At 51.5% G+C, this 16022-nt stretch overlaps 1 protein-coding gene across 1 annotated transcript in view; it reads left to right on the top strand.

Moving 5' to 3' along the window:
* GRID2IP (Grid2 interacting protein) overlaps positions 1-16022 on the top strand; it is a 57688-nt gene that overhangs the window by 918 nt on the left and 40748 nt on the right. The window contains exon 2 of the mRNA XM_025378461.1: positions 10872-11026. Coding sequence (XP_025234246.1) covers positions 10872-11026 — 155 coding nt within the window. The remainder of the gene's footprint in view (positions 1-10871; positions 11027-16022) is intronic.

The raw sequence follows: 16022 nt of genomic DNA, 5'->3' as shown, positions 1-16022 counted from the left end.
ACGGAGTCTCGCTCTGTCGCCCGGGCTGGAGTGCAGTGGCCGGATCTCAGCTCACTGCAAGCTCCGCCTCCCGGGTTCACGCCATTCTCCGGCCTCAGCCTCCCGAGTAGCTGGGACTACAGACGCCCGCCACCTCGCCCGGCTAGTTTTTTTTTTTTTTTTTGTATTTCTTAATAGAGACGGGGTTTCACCATGTTAGCCAGGATGGTCTCGATCTCCTGACCTCGTGATCCGCCCGTCTCGGCCTCCCAAAGTGCTGGGATTACAGGCTTGAGCCACCGCGCCCGGCCACCCAGCTAATTTTTTGTTGTTGTTGTTGTTTCACCATGTTGGTCAGTCTGGTCTCAAACTCCTGACCTCAAGTGATCTGCCTGCCTCGGCCTCCCAAAGTGCTGGGATTACAGGCATGAGCCATTGCGCCCGGCCTAATTTTGCAATTTTTATTCACTTGTTTTTTTTTTTTTTTTATTAACGTACTATAGGTGTAAAGTGCATTAAGTGTACAGCTCAATAAATTTTCCATATGCATACACCCTTGAATAACCACCCTCGTAATCAATATATAAAATAATAGGATATAGATAAAAATATAATGTGAACTATAGAATAATTGACACCAGAAGGTTCCCACGTGCCCCTTTCCCTGTCTATCCACTCCATTAAAACTTAACTGCAGGCCAGGTGCTAGGTGTAATCCTAGCATTTTAGGAGGCCAAGGTGGGAGGATCACTTGAGACCCTGAGTTCAAGGCCAGCCTGGGCAACATAATGAGACACCATCTCTACAAAAAAAAATCAAAACCTAGCTGGGCATGGTGGTGCGTGCCTTATAGTCCCAGCTACTCAGGAGGCTGAGGCAGGAAGATCACTTGAGCCTGGGAGTTTGAGGCTGCAGTGAGCTATGATTGCACCACTGCATTCCAGCCTGGGTGACAGAGTGAGACCCCGTCTCTAAAATGAAAAAATAAAATAAAAAGAGCCACAGATATCGCTTCTTGGCCCTTCATCTAAGATCAAATGTAAAAGAGCCAGTGGGGTGAGGTGGCTCACGCTTGTAATCCCAGCACTTTGGGAGGCCGAGGAGGGCTGATGACTTGAGCTCAGGAGTTTGAGACCAGCCTGGGCAGTGTAGTGAAATCCCATCTCTATAAAAAAATATATATATATATGTATATATGTATAAAAGCAGTCAAGTGTGGTGGCTGACGCCTGTAGTCCCAGCTACTCAAGGGGGTTGAGGTGGGAGGATTAATTGAGCTTGGGAGGCAGAGGTTGCAGTGAGCTGAGATCAAGCTACTGCACTGCAGCCAGGGTGACAGAGTGAGACTCCGTTCCCCCCAACGAAAAAAAAGTGTAAAAGAGTCACACCTGTTCTAAGCCCCCACAAAACCAGGATTAGGCCTGCCCTTGCACAGCGGCCTCTCTGGCTTGTTGGCTGCAGAAGGCCCTAGTTTGGGTTCACTTCCAAAGGCATTTCCTCTTGACTTTGGCAGAAACCAGGCTGTGATAGGTTGCAGGTGGAATATTAGAGTGGCCCTGAAGATTAAGAATCAGGAGCTTGGAATGGATCAGACCTCCAGCCACAAGAAGAACCCAAGACCTGAGTCACCTGCAGGAAGTGGGGAGTGGCCACAAGGCAAGATGGAGGCACCATTCAGAGACCCAGGGCTGGGATGGAAAGAGGGAGGATGGAGTTGGTCTCAGGCCTGAATTTCAAGCAACCCCTGATTTGCAGGAACCTGCCATTTGCTGGACAGATCCAGGCAATTCCAAGAAACCTGGGATGTGACACGGTTATAAAAGAAGAAACTGACTAGTATGGTCACATCTACCCCAGGCCACCGACAAGGTCCCCGTACAGCAACCTCCCACACCACTCGCCTTCACTCCTGTCCTCCAGGGCTTTCAGATGGGATCCCAAGGCCTTTATTTCACTAATACTTGAATGGAACCAAAAGTGAGCCTGTGTGCGACTAGGAAATAGTCCGGAGCCACAACACTCGGTCCCTACCCCTGCCTGAGTTTCGGGCCCCTGTGGACGTGAAGCCTGGAAACTCAGTATTTGCTTGGCGCTGGGACACTTGAGCTCTTACTTTTTTTTTTTCTTTTTTGAGACAGAGTCTCGTTCTGTCACCCAGGCTGGAGTGCAGTGGCGCAATCTCGGCTCACTGCAACCTCCACCTCCCGAGTTCAAGTGATTCTCCTGCCTCAGCCTCCCGAGTAGCTGGGATTACACGTGTGGGCAACCAGGCCCAGCTAATTTTTTTTTTTTTTTTGTATTCTTAGTAGAGATGGGGTTTCACCATATTGGCCAGGCTGGTCTTCAACTCCTGACCTCGTGATCCACCTGCTGCGGCCTCCCAAAGTGCTGGGATTACAAGTGTGAGCCACCACTCCGGCTGACTTTTTTTACAGTATTTTCATTTTTAATTTTTGTAGGTACCTAGTAGGTGTATATATTTATGGGGTATCTGAGATATTTTGATACAGGCATGCAATGTGAAATAAGCATGTCATGAACAATGGGGTACCCATCCCCTCAAGCATTTATCCTTTGAGTTATAAGCAATCCGTCTACACTCTTTAAGTTTGTATTTATTTTTTTTGGAGACGGAGTCTCACTCTGTTACTCAGACTGGAGTACAGTGGTGCAATCTCAGCTCACTGCAACCTCTGCCTCCCGGGTTTAAGCAATTCTCCTGCCTCAACCTCCCAAGGAGCTGGGATTACAGGAGCCCACCACCATGCCTGGCTAATTTTTGTATTTACAGTAGAGACGCGGTTTCACTATGTATGTTGTCCAGGCTGGTCTCGAACTCCTGACCTCAGGAGATCTGCCTACCTCGGCCTCCCAAAAGTGCTGGAATTATAGGCATGAACTACTGTGCCTGGCCTAAGTTATTTTAAAATGTACAATTAAATTATTATTGACTATAGTCACCCTGTTGTGTTATCAAGCTCACAGACTTTTCCTCCACAGAAGGCAATCTGCTCAGTTCTGCCCCAGCAACACTTGGCCGTCAGGTTTGGGAGGTCAGGGAGCCTGGAAACTCTGTTGGAGTTTGACTATTGCAGAAATGCCTCCCAGCCCACTGCCCAGGCATCAGGTCCCCACCCACTCTGGCCTCCTCCAGTGCCCAAGCTTGGTCCAGTCCTAACCCTTCCAAATTAACCCCCTCAGGAGTGTCTCCTCTATCATGTATCCTAGCCTGATCCCTCGAATGGGCTTTTCTGACCCTGAGCAGACCAGCCTCTGTGGCCAGGTACACACGCTTATATACACACAGGACTCAACTCCAGCTTCCCTCCATCACCAATGTTCAGATCTTCCAAAGCTGTGACTTTCTTCCTGTACCCACAACAGGCTCTGCTGCTATAACAAACAAACTCAATATTTTTTGTTGTTGTTGTTGTTGAGACAGGGTCTAGCTCTGTTGCCCAGGTTGGAGTGCAGTGGTGCAGTCATAGCTCACTACAGCCTCCAACTCCTGGGCTCAAGTGATCCTCCTGCCTCAGCCTCTCTAGTAGCTGGGACCACAGGTATGCACCACCACACCTGGCTGATTTAAAAAAAAAAAAAAGATTGGAGAGATGAGGTCTTGCTATGTTGCCCAGGCTAGTCTCAAACTCCTGGCCTCAAGCAGTTCTCCTGCCTCAGCCTCCCAAAGTGCTGGAATTATAGGTATGAGCCACTATGCCTGATCCAAAATCAACATCTCAGTGCCTTTGCACTACAGAAGTTTACTTTTCAACCACAGAGTCCACTAGGGGGTCAGGAGACCTTCTAGGGTGGCTTGATGTCCAAATGAGGTTTCAGTATTTCAGACTCCTCCATCTCGATGTGAAGCTTCAGGGTTCCCTATGGAAGAGGAAGAGAGCATGGAAAATTGTGCATCTGCTGTTAGGACAGCACCTGTCCTCAGTGCTCATTGGTCAGAACTGGTCACACTGCTGTTCCCTAAGGATGCTGGGAAATGTAGTCTAATGTGTGTCCAGAAAAGAGGAAAGACCTAGAAATATTGGTGAGTGTAAGTAATGCCTGCTACAATCCCGGATCACCTGCCATGGAACCAAAGGTCTATCCCAGACCCCATCTAATCCCTGCAGCATTGGAAGGGGGCACGTTCAGAGCCCCAAACAGGGCAGGATGCGAAAGAAGACCTGCCTAAGAGCAGGGCTGGGCAGCACTCCGCTGAGGGTAGAATGTGACAGGCTGCCCAGGCCACTTGCAGTGTGTTTTCAGGCAAGGAGGAACAAGGGAGTGGAGGATTTCGGTTAGGGCTTGCTTGGCACCCACAAAAGCTGAGAGTGAATCTCCAAAAATGACTGCCTCGGGAAGATGAAGGGCCTCTGTGGAGCCCAGTTGGTTTTCTTTCTATCTTTTTTTTTTTTCGAGACAGAGTTTCACTCTTGTTGCCCAGGCTGGAGTGCAATGGCGTGATCTCGGCTCACTGCAACCTCCACCTCCTGGGTTCAAGCAATTCTCCTGCCTCAGCCTCCCAAGTAGCAGGGATTACAGGCTTGCACCACCACGCCCGGCTAATTTTGTATTTTTTTTAAGTAGAGACCGGCCAGGCTTGGTGGCTTGGCTGGGCACAGTGGCTCACACCTATAATCCCAGCATTTTGGGAGGCCGAGGCAGATGGGTCACCTGAGGTCAGGAGTTCAAGTAGAGATGGGGTTTCACCATGTTGGTCAAGCTGGTCTCAAGCTCCTGACCTCAAGTGATCCGCCTGCCTCTGCCTTCCAAAGTGCTGGGATTACAGGCATGAGACACGGCGCCGGACTGGTTGGTTTTCAATCACCAGCCCTCCAGTTGTCGCCTGCGCTCTCTGCCTGCCCCAGTTTTTCCTCCTTGAAGTGGCTGATATTTAATAGAAAATCCATTAGTGTCCCGTGATGATACCTCATGCTTAGATGTAGGCTGAGAACATCTGGGTAATAACTGACACCGAAACCATAGTGTGGCACAGGCCCCAGGAGGGAGGAACTATTTTCTCCTCTTTCTTACATAAAACATCTCTGCAGCCAGCCATGTTCTCCTTTGAATCGAGGTTGCTGCTGACTTTGATTTCCAAACCGGCAACCTTTCTCAGCACGGCGCGTGCACGGGGAGGGGGTGGCTGGTGCTGCAAGCCTGGCCCGCTCACAGGTAGGGAAACAGAGGTGAGCTGGGGGCCTGCAGGAAGTGCAATGCAAGGCTGCTTTTTGGTTCAGTCCCATCCACATTCACCGAGTGCCTAATATGTGCCAGGCCCTGTGCTTGGGGCTGGACAGGCATCACACCTGGGTGGGGGAGACAGGCGGTTCCACAGACTCATGGTGTGTCTGTGCTAGGATTCAGACGTGCACAGAACGCGGCCTCTGACTGGAAACCTTCGAAGCCTCTTGCTACTTCTCCTCCCTTTTGGAATCATCTAGAAAGCAGGTGGATATACAGTTCTGGAGTTCAACAACGAGCTCTGGCCTGAAGATTGAGGTCTGGGAGTCACCGTCTGGGGTTCTGGCCGGAGCAGGGTCGTGCAGAGCCACAAGTGCAAGAGTGAACTGCAGTGGCAAAGGGCAGTGGTACAGCAACAGCACGTATAGACGGCTCTGGACTAGAAAAGGGAGGAGAATGAGCAGCTTTCAGGACCGAAGGAGGATTGTCTTAAATTTATTTGTTTGTTTGTTTATTTATTTAAAGAGACAGGTCTTGCTCTGTCGCCCAGGCTGGAGCACAGTGGTGTGATCATGGCTCACTGTAGCTTTGATTTCCCGGACCCAAGAGATCCTCCCACCTCAGCCTCCCGAGTAGCTGGGACTACAGGTGTGCACCACCACATCTGGCTAACTTTTTCATTTTTTAGAGACAGGGTCTGGTTATGTTGCCCAGGCTGGTCTCCAACTCCTGGCCTCAAGCGATCCTCTCACCTTGTCCTCCCAAAGCTCTGGGATTATAGGCATGAGCCGCTGTGCCCAGCTTGTTATTTATTTATTTATAGCTTGAGAGAGACTTGAACATTTATATAAGCTGCAGGGAATGGAGAAGTAGAGATACTGAAAACCATGCAGGCCGGTCGCAGTGACTCATGCCTGTAAACCCAGCACATTGGGAGGCTGAGGAGGGTGGATCACCTGAGGTCGGGAGTTCGAGACCAGCCTGGCCAACATGGAGAAACTCTGTCTCTACTAAAAACACAAAACATTAGCTGGGTGTGGTGGCGGGTGCCTGTAATCCAAGCTACTCAGGAGGGTGAGGCAGGAGCATCGCTTGAACCTGGGAAGCAGAGGCTGCAGTGAGCCGAGATCATGCCATTGTGCTCCAGCCTGGGCAACAACAGTGACACTCCATCTCAAAAAAAAAAGAAAAAGAAAGAAAGAAAGAAAAAGAATACCATGCATTTACCAGTCACTGATCATGGGCCTATGATGTGCAGGACAGGGGAAACAGCCATGAGCAACACAGACAAGGAGCCTGACTTCTCACACCTAACATTACTGCAGGGGAAGAGACAGTAAGCAAGTAGATTAATCAATACACAAGCTATTAAAGATCATGATAGGCCAGGCACAATGGCTTACACCTGTAATTCCAGTACTTTGGGAGGCTGAGGTGGGCGGATCACCTGAGGTCAGGAGTTCAAGACCAGCCTGGCCAACATGGTGAAACCCCATCTCTACAAAAATTGCAAAAATGAGCCAGATGTGGTGGCATTTGCCTGTAATCCCAGCTACCTGGGAGGCTGAGTCAGGAGAACTGCTTGAACTCAGGAGGTGGAGGTTGCAGTGAGCTGAGATCCCGACGCTGCACAGAGCAACAAAGTGAGCAACAGAGTGAGACTTTGTCTCAAAAAATAATAAGCACTGTGGTGTGCACCTGTGATCCTGGCTACTCAGAAGGCGGAGATGGGAGGATCACTTGAACACAGGAGTTCAAGGCCACAGGGAGCTATGATCACACCATTGCACTCCAGCCTGGGCAACAGAGCAAGACCCTGCCTCCAAAAAAGAAAAAATAAAAGATGATGATGAATAAAGTGGAGGCATAAACAGGGTGAAGTGAGAGTGATGGAACCCCCTTTGACAGGGTGGCCAGGAAAGGGTGGCCTGATGAGATGATCTTTGAGCTGAAAGCTGAATGACAAGTAGGTGGCAGGAAGAAAGGGTGAAGACTGGGAATGGTGAGGTGTCTGTGGCCTGGTGGTTTGGCCTCGACTAGGAAAGAGGATTTTTTTTTTTTTTTTTTTACACAGAGTCTTGCTCTGTCACCCAGGCTGGAGTGCAGTAGCACGATCTTGGCCCACTGCAACCTCCATCTCCCAGGCTCAAGCAATTCTCCTGCCTCAGCCTCCCGAGTAACTGGGATTACAGGCTTTTGCCATCATGCCCAGCTAATTTTTGTATTTGTAGTAGAGATGGGGGTATCACCATGTTGGCCAGGTTGGCCTCGAACTCCTAACCTCAGATGATCTGCCCACCTCTGCCTCCCAAAGTGCTGGGATGACAGCTGTGACCCACCGCACCCGGCCGGAAGGGGGCCTCTTCAGCCTCTGAGAGCAGAAGATGGAAGGGAAGGTTGTAGAGTCTGTTGAGAAGTTTGTAGGTGGATGAGGGTGAGAAAGGTGGGGCCTGACAGCCCCAGTTCAGGCTGAAGTTGCACCCACAAGTCCTCAAGAGAGGGAGATGTGAACGACTCATGGACTCACTCAGTCGCCCAGCCTTGCTTCAGCGTCAGCTCCAGCTGTCAGTGCTCAGAGACAACCAGACCCTCAGCCAACAAGGGAGGGGTCTCATGGAGTATGTGCTTTCAGTTGTTAAATTGTATGACGTGTGGGCAATCCAACGATTTTTTTTTTTTTTGAGACGGAGTCTCGCTCTGTCACCCAGGCTGGAGTGCAGTGGCCGGATCTCAGCTCACTGCAAGCTCCGCCTCCCGGGTTTACGCCATTCTCCTGCCTCAGCCTCCCGAGTAACTGGGACTACAGGCGCCCGCCACCATGCCCGGCTAATTTTTTGTATTTTTAGTAGAGACAGGGTCTCCCCGTGTTAGTCAGGATGGTCTCGATCTCCCGACCTTGTGATCCGCCCGCCTCGGCCTCCCAAAGTGCTGGGATTACAGGCATGAGCCACCACGCCCGGCGATTCGACGATTTTTAATACGTTCACAGAATTGTAACACCCATCACTACCATTCATTTTCAAACAATTTGATCACTCTAACAAGAAATTTGCACTCCTTAGCCATCACTCCCTGTTTCATGGTTTTATTTTCGTATTTATTTATTGAAATGGGGTCTTGATCTGTTGCCCAGACTGTAGAGTGCAGTGGCACAATCTTGGCTCACTGCAGCCTCAACTTCCTGAGGTCAAGCGATCTTCTCACTTCAGCCTCCCAAGTAGCTGAGACTACAGGCGTGCATCACCATGCCTGGCTAATTAAAACAAACAAACAAACAAAAAATGTTTGTAGAAATGGAGTCATGCTATGTTGCCCAGGATGGTCTTGAATTCCTGGCCTCAAACAATCCTCCTGCCTCGGTCTCCCTAAGCACTGGGATTACAGGTGTAAGCCACTGCCCCTGGCCCTGCCAGGATCTTGCCTTCCACCTACTTTGGGATTTTCTTTCTTTCTTTTTTTTTTTTTGAGACGGAGTCTTTGCTCTTGTTGCCCAGGCTGGAGTGCAATGGCAAGATCTCGGCTTACTGCAACCTCCGACTCCTGGGTTCAAGCAATTCTCTTGCCTCAGCCTCCCGAGTAGCTGGGATGAATAAAAGCACCCACCACCACGCCTGGCTAATTTTTGTATTTTTAGTAGTGATGAGGTTTCACCACGTTGGCCAGGCTGGTCTCGAACACCTCACCTCAAGTGATCTGCCCGCCTCCCAAAGTGCTGGGATTACAGTTGTGAACCACCACGCCCGGCTGAGATTTTCCTCTTTGGTTTTGGCCTGGATAGCCAAGAAACTACAAATATCTCCCACATGGATGTACTGCAATTATTTAGCTCCTACTGTCAGATGTTTATATTGCTGCCAACGTCTCAGTGTTAGAAATAATACACAGGTGAACCACTCACTCATACATCATCGTGCATGTGTCTTGCCAGGATGTATCTAAGATAAATTCCTAGATGTGTGATCACTGGGTAAAAGGATGGGCTTTGGACACACTTAACAACCTGCCTTCCAGAAACATGACCCTTTGCACGCTCGTTTCCAACATGACCACTTGCACCCTTGTTTCCAACGTGCCCATTTGCACGCTCATTTCCAGTGTGTCCATTTGCACACTCATTTCCAATGGCCACACAGATATGCCTTGATTAGTATCAACTGGTTTGGGACAAAGACAAAGAAATAAAAGTTTGGAGAGAGAACTGGGGGAGTCAAAATTCAGGGCTAAGCTAATGTGCCAGGACTTTTTTTGTGGAGCCAGAATGTTCTCTGTGGGATCTCTCAGCTCACAGTATGGAAGGGAGTGTAGTATTATAATAATAGTAACTAGCAATTACTGAGTGCCTGGCATGGTTTTAAGCTTTTATATTCATTCCTTTGATCTTTACAATATTTATTAGAACAGCTCTCCTTGGGTTTGAATCCCGACCTTTCACTTTCGTCCCATGACGCCGTCACCTCTACCAGCCTCAGTTTCCTTACATGGAAAATGAAGATGCTGGCCAAGAGAGGTGGCTCACGCCTGTAATCCCAGCACCTTGGGAGGCCATGGTGGAAGGATCACTTGAACCCAGAATTTGAGATCAGCCTGGGCAATATAGTAAGACTCCATCTCTACAGAAAAAAAATTTTTTTTTAAATTAGCCAGGTCTCTTTAAGTAGATGAGGGATTATAAAAAAACAAAGTAGCCAAGCATGTAGGCACACACTTGTGGTCCCAGCTATTCGGGAGGCTAAGGAGGGAGGATCACTTGAGCCCAGGAGGTCGAAGCTGCAGTAAGTTATAATCACACCATTGCACTCCAGCCTAGACAACAGAGTGAGATGATGCCTATAAAAAATTAAACTAAAATAGATTGGCTGGGTGCGGTGGTTGACACGTGTAATCCCAGCACTTTGGGAGTCCAAGGTGGGTAGGTCACCTGAGGTCAGGAGTTTGAGACCAGCCTGGCCAACATGGTAAAACCCCGTCTCTACTAAATACAAAAAATTAGCCAGGTGTGGTTGCAGGCACCTGTAATCCCAGCTACTTTAGAGGCTAAGGCAGGAGAATCTCTTGAATTTGGGAGGCAGAGGTTGCAGTGGGCGGAGATTGAGCCATTGCACCCCAGCCTGGGTGACAGGGTGAGACTCTGTCACAAAAATGAATGAATGAATAAATAAATATACATAAAAAATTAAATAAATAAAATGAAGATACTAACCATGTGACCAGGCCCACTTCGCAGGGCAGATATGAGGATATGAGGTTAGAAATGGCATGATATTGCTGGCTGTGGTGGCTCACATCTGTAATCCCAGCACTTTGGGAGGCCAAGGCTGGTGTAACCCCATGAGTTCAGGAGTTTGAGACCAGCATGACCAACATGGAGAAATCCTGTCTCTACTAAAATTACAAAATTAGCTGGGCATGGTGGTGCATGCCTATTATCCCAGCTACTCAGGAGGCTGAGGCAGGAGAATCACTTGAACCCAGGAGGCGGAGGTTGCAGTGAGCCAAGATTGCACCACTGCACTCCAGCCTGGACAGAGTGAGACTCTGTCTCAAAAAAAGAAAAAAAAAGAAGTGGCATGATGTGGGCATAGCACTCAGGTGGTATGCCCATGTCAGCCATCCCGTGGAGGTAAACTGAGGGAGGAAAGGAAAGAGGAGAGCAGTTCTCCAGGGTTCCACTCTGGATCCCTTTTGGTCATTCACAGGACCCCTCCTTGCAGGTGGATGAAATCTTGGAGGACCAGCCGACTGCCAAGGAGCAGGTGTTTGCCGCGCTGAAGCAGTTTGCAGCTGAGCAGCGGGTGGATGACCTGGTGTGGGCTCTTACCCTGGCGCTGCCCCGAGAGGCCTGCGGGCCACTCCTGGACAACCTCAGGTACTGCAGGCAGGGGGCAGGATAGACAGGCAGGGTGGGTCTCAATTAGGGCCGTCATTCCCCCACAGCCAACCCAAGCACCCCTTCCAGCCCAGGTGGGAGATGGTAGATGGTAGCCTGTTCTCGAACTGCATGGCAACATACCTGCAACCCCCAAACAAGGGTAGGCCAATGACCCTGAGAAGGCAGCTGTTGGCTCTGCCAGATGCCAGGGTACCACTTTGAGTGATGGGAGAAGGGCTGGGACAGACCTCAGAAAGGATCCACCTTCTGATCTAAAGTCACCATCTTGGCCAGGCACGGTGACTCCTGCCTGTAATCCATGTGCTTTGGGAGGCTGAGCTGGGAGAACCACTTGAGGCCAGGGGTTGGAGACCAGCCCGCCCAACATAGAAAGACCCCATATCTATAAGAAATAAAAATTAACTGGGCGTGGTGGCACATGCTTGTAGTCCCAGCTACTTGGGAGGCTAAGGCTGGAGGATTTCTTGAATCCAGGAGGGTGGGGCTGCAGTGAGCTATGATTGCGCCTCTGCACTCCAGCCTGGGTGACAGAGCAAGACACTGTCTCAAAAAAAAAAAAAAAAGATCACAGTCTGTCCTGCTCCACCCTAAAACCTAGATTGTAAAACTCTCCAACAGGATACCAGACACTTCCAATTATTTCTTGAGACAGGATAATGGCACAATGTGAGGGCAGGGAACCCCAGGACTGTGCCATGTGGGGCTCCAGTACCCCCCACCAAAGCCACTCTACAAACCGTGTCTGCTCTTGGCCCTTTGATTTCCTTTCTTTCCTTTCTTCTCTCTGTTGCTTTCTTTCTTCGTTTCCTTCTTTTTATTTTTTTTGAGACAGAGTCTCACTCTGTCGTCCAGTCTGGAGTGCAGTGGCGAGATCTCGCCTCACTGCAAGCTCCGCCTCCCGGGTTCACACGATTCTCCTGCCTCAGCCTCCCGAGTAGCTGGGACACAGGCGCCTGCCACCACGCCCCGCTAATTTTTTTTGTATTTTTAGTAGAGACGGAGTTTCACCGTGTTAGCCAGGATGGTCTCGATCTCCTGACCTGGTGATCCACCTGCCTCGGCCTCCCAGAGTGCTGGGATTACAGGCGTGAGCCACCGCACCTGGCTTTCTTTCTTTCCCTTTCTTTCCCTTCCTTTCCCTTCCCTTTCCCTTCCCTTTCCCTTCCCTTCCCTCCTTCCCTCTTTCATCTTCCTTTCTTTTGAGACAGAGTCTCACTCTGTCGCCCAGGCTGGAGTGCAGTGGCGTGATCTCGGCTCACTGCAACCTCCGTCTCCTGGGTTCAAGCAATTCTCCTGCCTCAACCTCGTGAGTAGCTGAGATTACAGGCGCCACCACACCCAGCTAATTTTTGTATTTTTAGTAAAGATGGGGTGTCACCATGTTGGCCAGGCTGGTCTCGAACTCCTGACCTCAAGTGATCCACCCACCTCGGCCTCCCAAAGTGTGTGGATTACAGGCGTGAGCCACCGTACCCAGCCTGATTACTCTTCTTGTTTTGTTTTGTTTTGTTTTGAGACAGGATCTCGCTATGTTGCCCAGGCAGAAGGGCAGTGCCATGATCTTGGCTCGCGGTAGCCTCCAACTCCTGGGCTCAAGTGATCCTCCTGCCACAGCCTCCTGAGTAGTTGGGACTTCAGGTGTGCACCACCATGCCCAGTTAATTTTTGTATTTTTTTAGAGATGAGGTTTCACCATGTTGTCCAGGCTGGCCTCAAACTCCTGAGCTCAGTCAATCGCCCACCACGGCCTCCCAAAGTGCTGGCGTTACAGGCATGAGTCAGGTGCCCGGCCCTTTGATGCCTTTTGATGATGATGATGAATGTGTGCCAAGGACCTCAGCAGACCCTAAAGGAACACTCTTTCACTAAGTCACCTAAGAGCTGTTATTAACCCCATTTCCCAGAGACAGCCACACAGCAAATTGGGAGCAGTCACAGGACCAGGGGCAGGGTCAGCGGTGCACTTTCTGCTCTTCCGCTCTGTTTTACTCTAAGCTTTTTTGAATCGGAGTCTCGCTCTGTCACCCAGGCTGGTGTGCAGTGGCATTATCTCAGCTCACTGCAAAGTCTGCCTCCTGGGTTCAAGCGATTCTCCTGCCTCAGCCTCCCAAGTAGCTGGGCACCACCATGCCACCACGCTTGGCTAATTTTTGTATTTTCAGTAAAGATGGGGTCTCCGCCGGGCATGGTGGCTCACGCCTGTAATCCTAGCACTTTGGGAGTCTGAGGAGGGCAGAGCATGAGATCAAGAGTTCGAGACTAGCCTGGCCAACATAGTGAAACCCCGTCTCTACTAAAAATACAAAAAATTAGCAGGGTGTGGTGGCAGGTGCCTGTAATCCTAGCTACTCGGGAGGCTGAGGCAGAGGAATCGCTCGAACCTGGGAGGCAGAGGTTGCAGCGAGCTGAGATTGCACCACTGCACTCCAGCCCGGTCGACAGAGTGAGACTCCATCTCAAAAAAAAAAAAAGAAAGAAAGATGGGGTCTCACCATGTTTGCCAAGCTGGTCTCGAACTCCTGACCTCAAATGATCCGCCCGCCTCAGCCTCCAAAAGTGCTGGGATTGCAGACCTGAACCACTGCGCCTGGCCTGCTCTAAGTTTATTTGTCAGAAGAAAAAAAATCCTGGTGGGTCCTCACCTGGAGGGACCCAGGAATCTCCTGACTCCACCTCCATCCTTGGAGGCCCTCGCTGCCTGCCCAGCTTGGACCAAGCCCCCTCTAGGCTGGACTGCTGTTCTCCCTCCCTGGATCCCGCCGGGGTTCCCTCCTCACCCAGCCTCCCGGGCCTGCGACTGCTCCCCCATCCCTCCCCTCCCCCTTCCCGGACTCAGCCCGCCCCCTCCCCTTGCTGCCATTCACCCCGCAGCCTGCCCCTCCCTCTGGGCCTGGCCAATGTCAGGGACTGGGCTGGCCACCCTCCCCGCCCCCCACCCCACCCCAGCCCCGACGCAGCTCTCGGTTCTGCAGCGGAGCATAGGCGACCACCACCGAAAGAGGCCACCATGAGCTGCCTGGGGTGAGTAAGGGGTGAGCCCCTTGCTAGGAGAATCATAAGAGGGGAAAAAAAGAAAAAAGTTATTTCTAGAGCCGAATTTGCCGCGGAGATGATGCGCTGGCTCTGAGCGCTTCCTGGGGAGCTGATTGACAGGCAGCCCCCCGTCCCGCCCCTCCCCACCAGGGATGGGCCAGCGGGGCGCAGGCGGCCCAGCTGTCCCCCAGGAAGTTGGCTCGCTCGTCTCCAGGCTGCTGGCAGCCGGGCTCGGCTGGAGGGCCTCTCGGTTCTCCTCCTCTCCCCAGAGCGCTGCCGGCGTCTGTTCCTGCCCCTCTCCCGGGCCAGCCCGCCTGCCCCCCGGGACATCCCCAAGCCCGCCTTTCCCAGCCGCTGCTGGTCCCCAAGCCGCCGGCAGCCGCGGCAGCAGGTCGGGCAGGGCGCGGGAGGGGGAACACCCTTGGGTGCGCTCGATTTAGAGCCCGGACAGCGGGAGCCCTGGACACCTGGGGATGCCCGGTCCCCGCAGCCTGAAACGGCAGCCTCTGCTGTAAGCGCCAGGAGACGTGGGGAGGCTGCTGGAGGAAGGGGCGGCGCCCAGCTGGGCTTTGCAAGGAGAATATTACCCTGGCAGTAGGGCTTCAGCCACCCTCCACCTCTTCAAACCCCCACTTCCCAACAACCCCCTCCCCAGGGCTGGCCTGTCACCCATGGCCCCACAGTGTGCTGGCCTCTAGGGTGGCAGCAATCTCTGGGCAGCCCCATCTGGAGAGAGGTCAGAGGGGGCATGAAGGAGCCACAGACGCAGCTGTGATTCCCACGGTTGGGTGCCAGTTGATGGCTAACTCAGCACAGAGCAACCAGGGCAGGCTTCTTGGAGGAGGCAGCAGGAGGTGGCGGTGCTGTGGCTTAGTGACTGGTGGAGTCTGGTGGTGCCTCCTGTGGATGTGGGAGGACGGTCCCCAAGGAGAGTTCAGATAGGCCAGGTGCTAGCCACAGAGCAGAGGGCAGTGCCACCCTGGCCTATGGCATCCAACAGTCCCCAGCTGTGAACCAACCAACAGGGAGTAGAGGGGACCACAGAGAGCCACCACTTGGGCCCTAGGACCCCACACTGAGGAGAGACAAGGTTTAATTTTTTTAAGAATTTATAAATAAAGACAGGGTCTCACTATCTTGCCCAGGCTGGCCTGGCCTCAAGAGATCCTCCCATCTCAGCCTCCCAAAGTTCTGGGATTACAGGTGTGAGCCACTGTGCCCCACCAAGAGGTAAGATTTAAGTGAGAGGTTGAATAGCCAAAGGGTGGTAGGCAAAAAAATATACACATGTGTGTGTGTCAAAGCTCTGCAAGGAGGCCAGGACCCACCCAAATCAGAGAGGTGTGGCCTCACTAAAGGGTGATCCCAGTGGCCAACATGGAAGGCTTAGGGAGAAGTAGAAGGGACCAGTGACACCATGAAGCTGGGCCATCTGGCACACTAGCCACTAGCCACATATGGTTATTTAAAGTTAAATGTGGCTGGGCATGGTGGCTTATGCCTGTAATTCCAGCACTTTAGGAGGCCGAGGCGGGTGGATCACCTGAGGTCAGGAATTTGAGACCAGCCTGGCCAACATAGTGAAACCCCGTCTCTACTAAAAATACAACAATTAGCTGGGCAGGGCCCGGCGCGGTGGCTCACACCTGTAATCCCAGCAATTTGGGAGGCTGAGGCGGGCAGATCACCTAAGGTTGGGAGTTTGAGACCAGCCTGACCAACATGGAGAAATCCCGTCTCTACTGAAAATACAAAATTAGCTGGGTGTGGTGGCACATGCCTGTAATCCCAGCTACTCGGGAGGCTGAGGCAGGAGAATTGCTTGAACATGGGAGGCGGAGATTGCAGTGAGCCAAGATCATGCCATTGCACTCCAGCCTGGGCAACAGGAGTGAAACTCTGTCTCAAAAAAAAAAAAAAAAAAAAAAAAAAAGGGCCG

The sequence above is a fragment of the Theropithecus gelada genome, chromosome 3 (genome assembly GCF_003255815.1).
Source record: "Theropithecus gelada isolate Dixy chromosome 3, Tgel_1.0, whole genome shotgun sequence".
NCBI lineage: Eukaryota > Metazoa > Chordata > Mammalia > Primates > Cercopithecidae > Theropithecus > Theropithecus gelada.
This window is presented reverse-complemented; position numbering and strand designations above follow the sequence as displayed.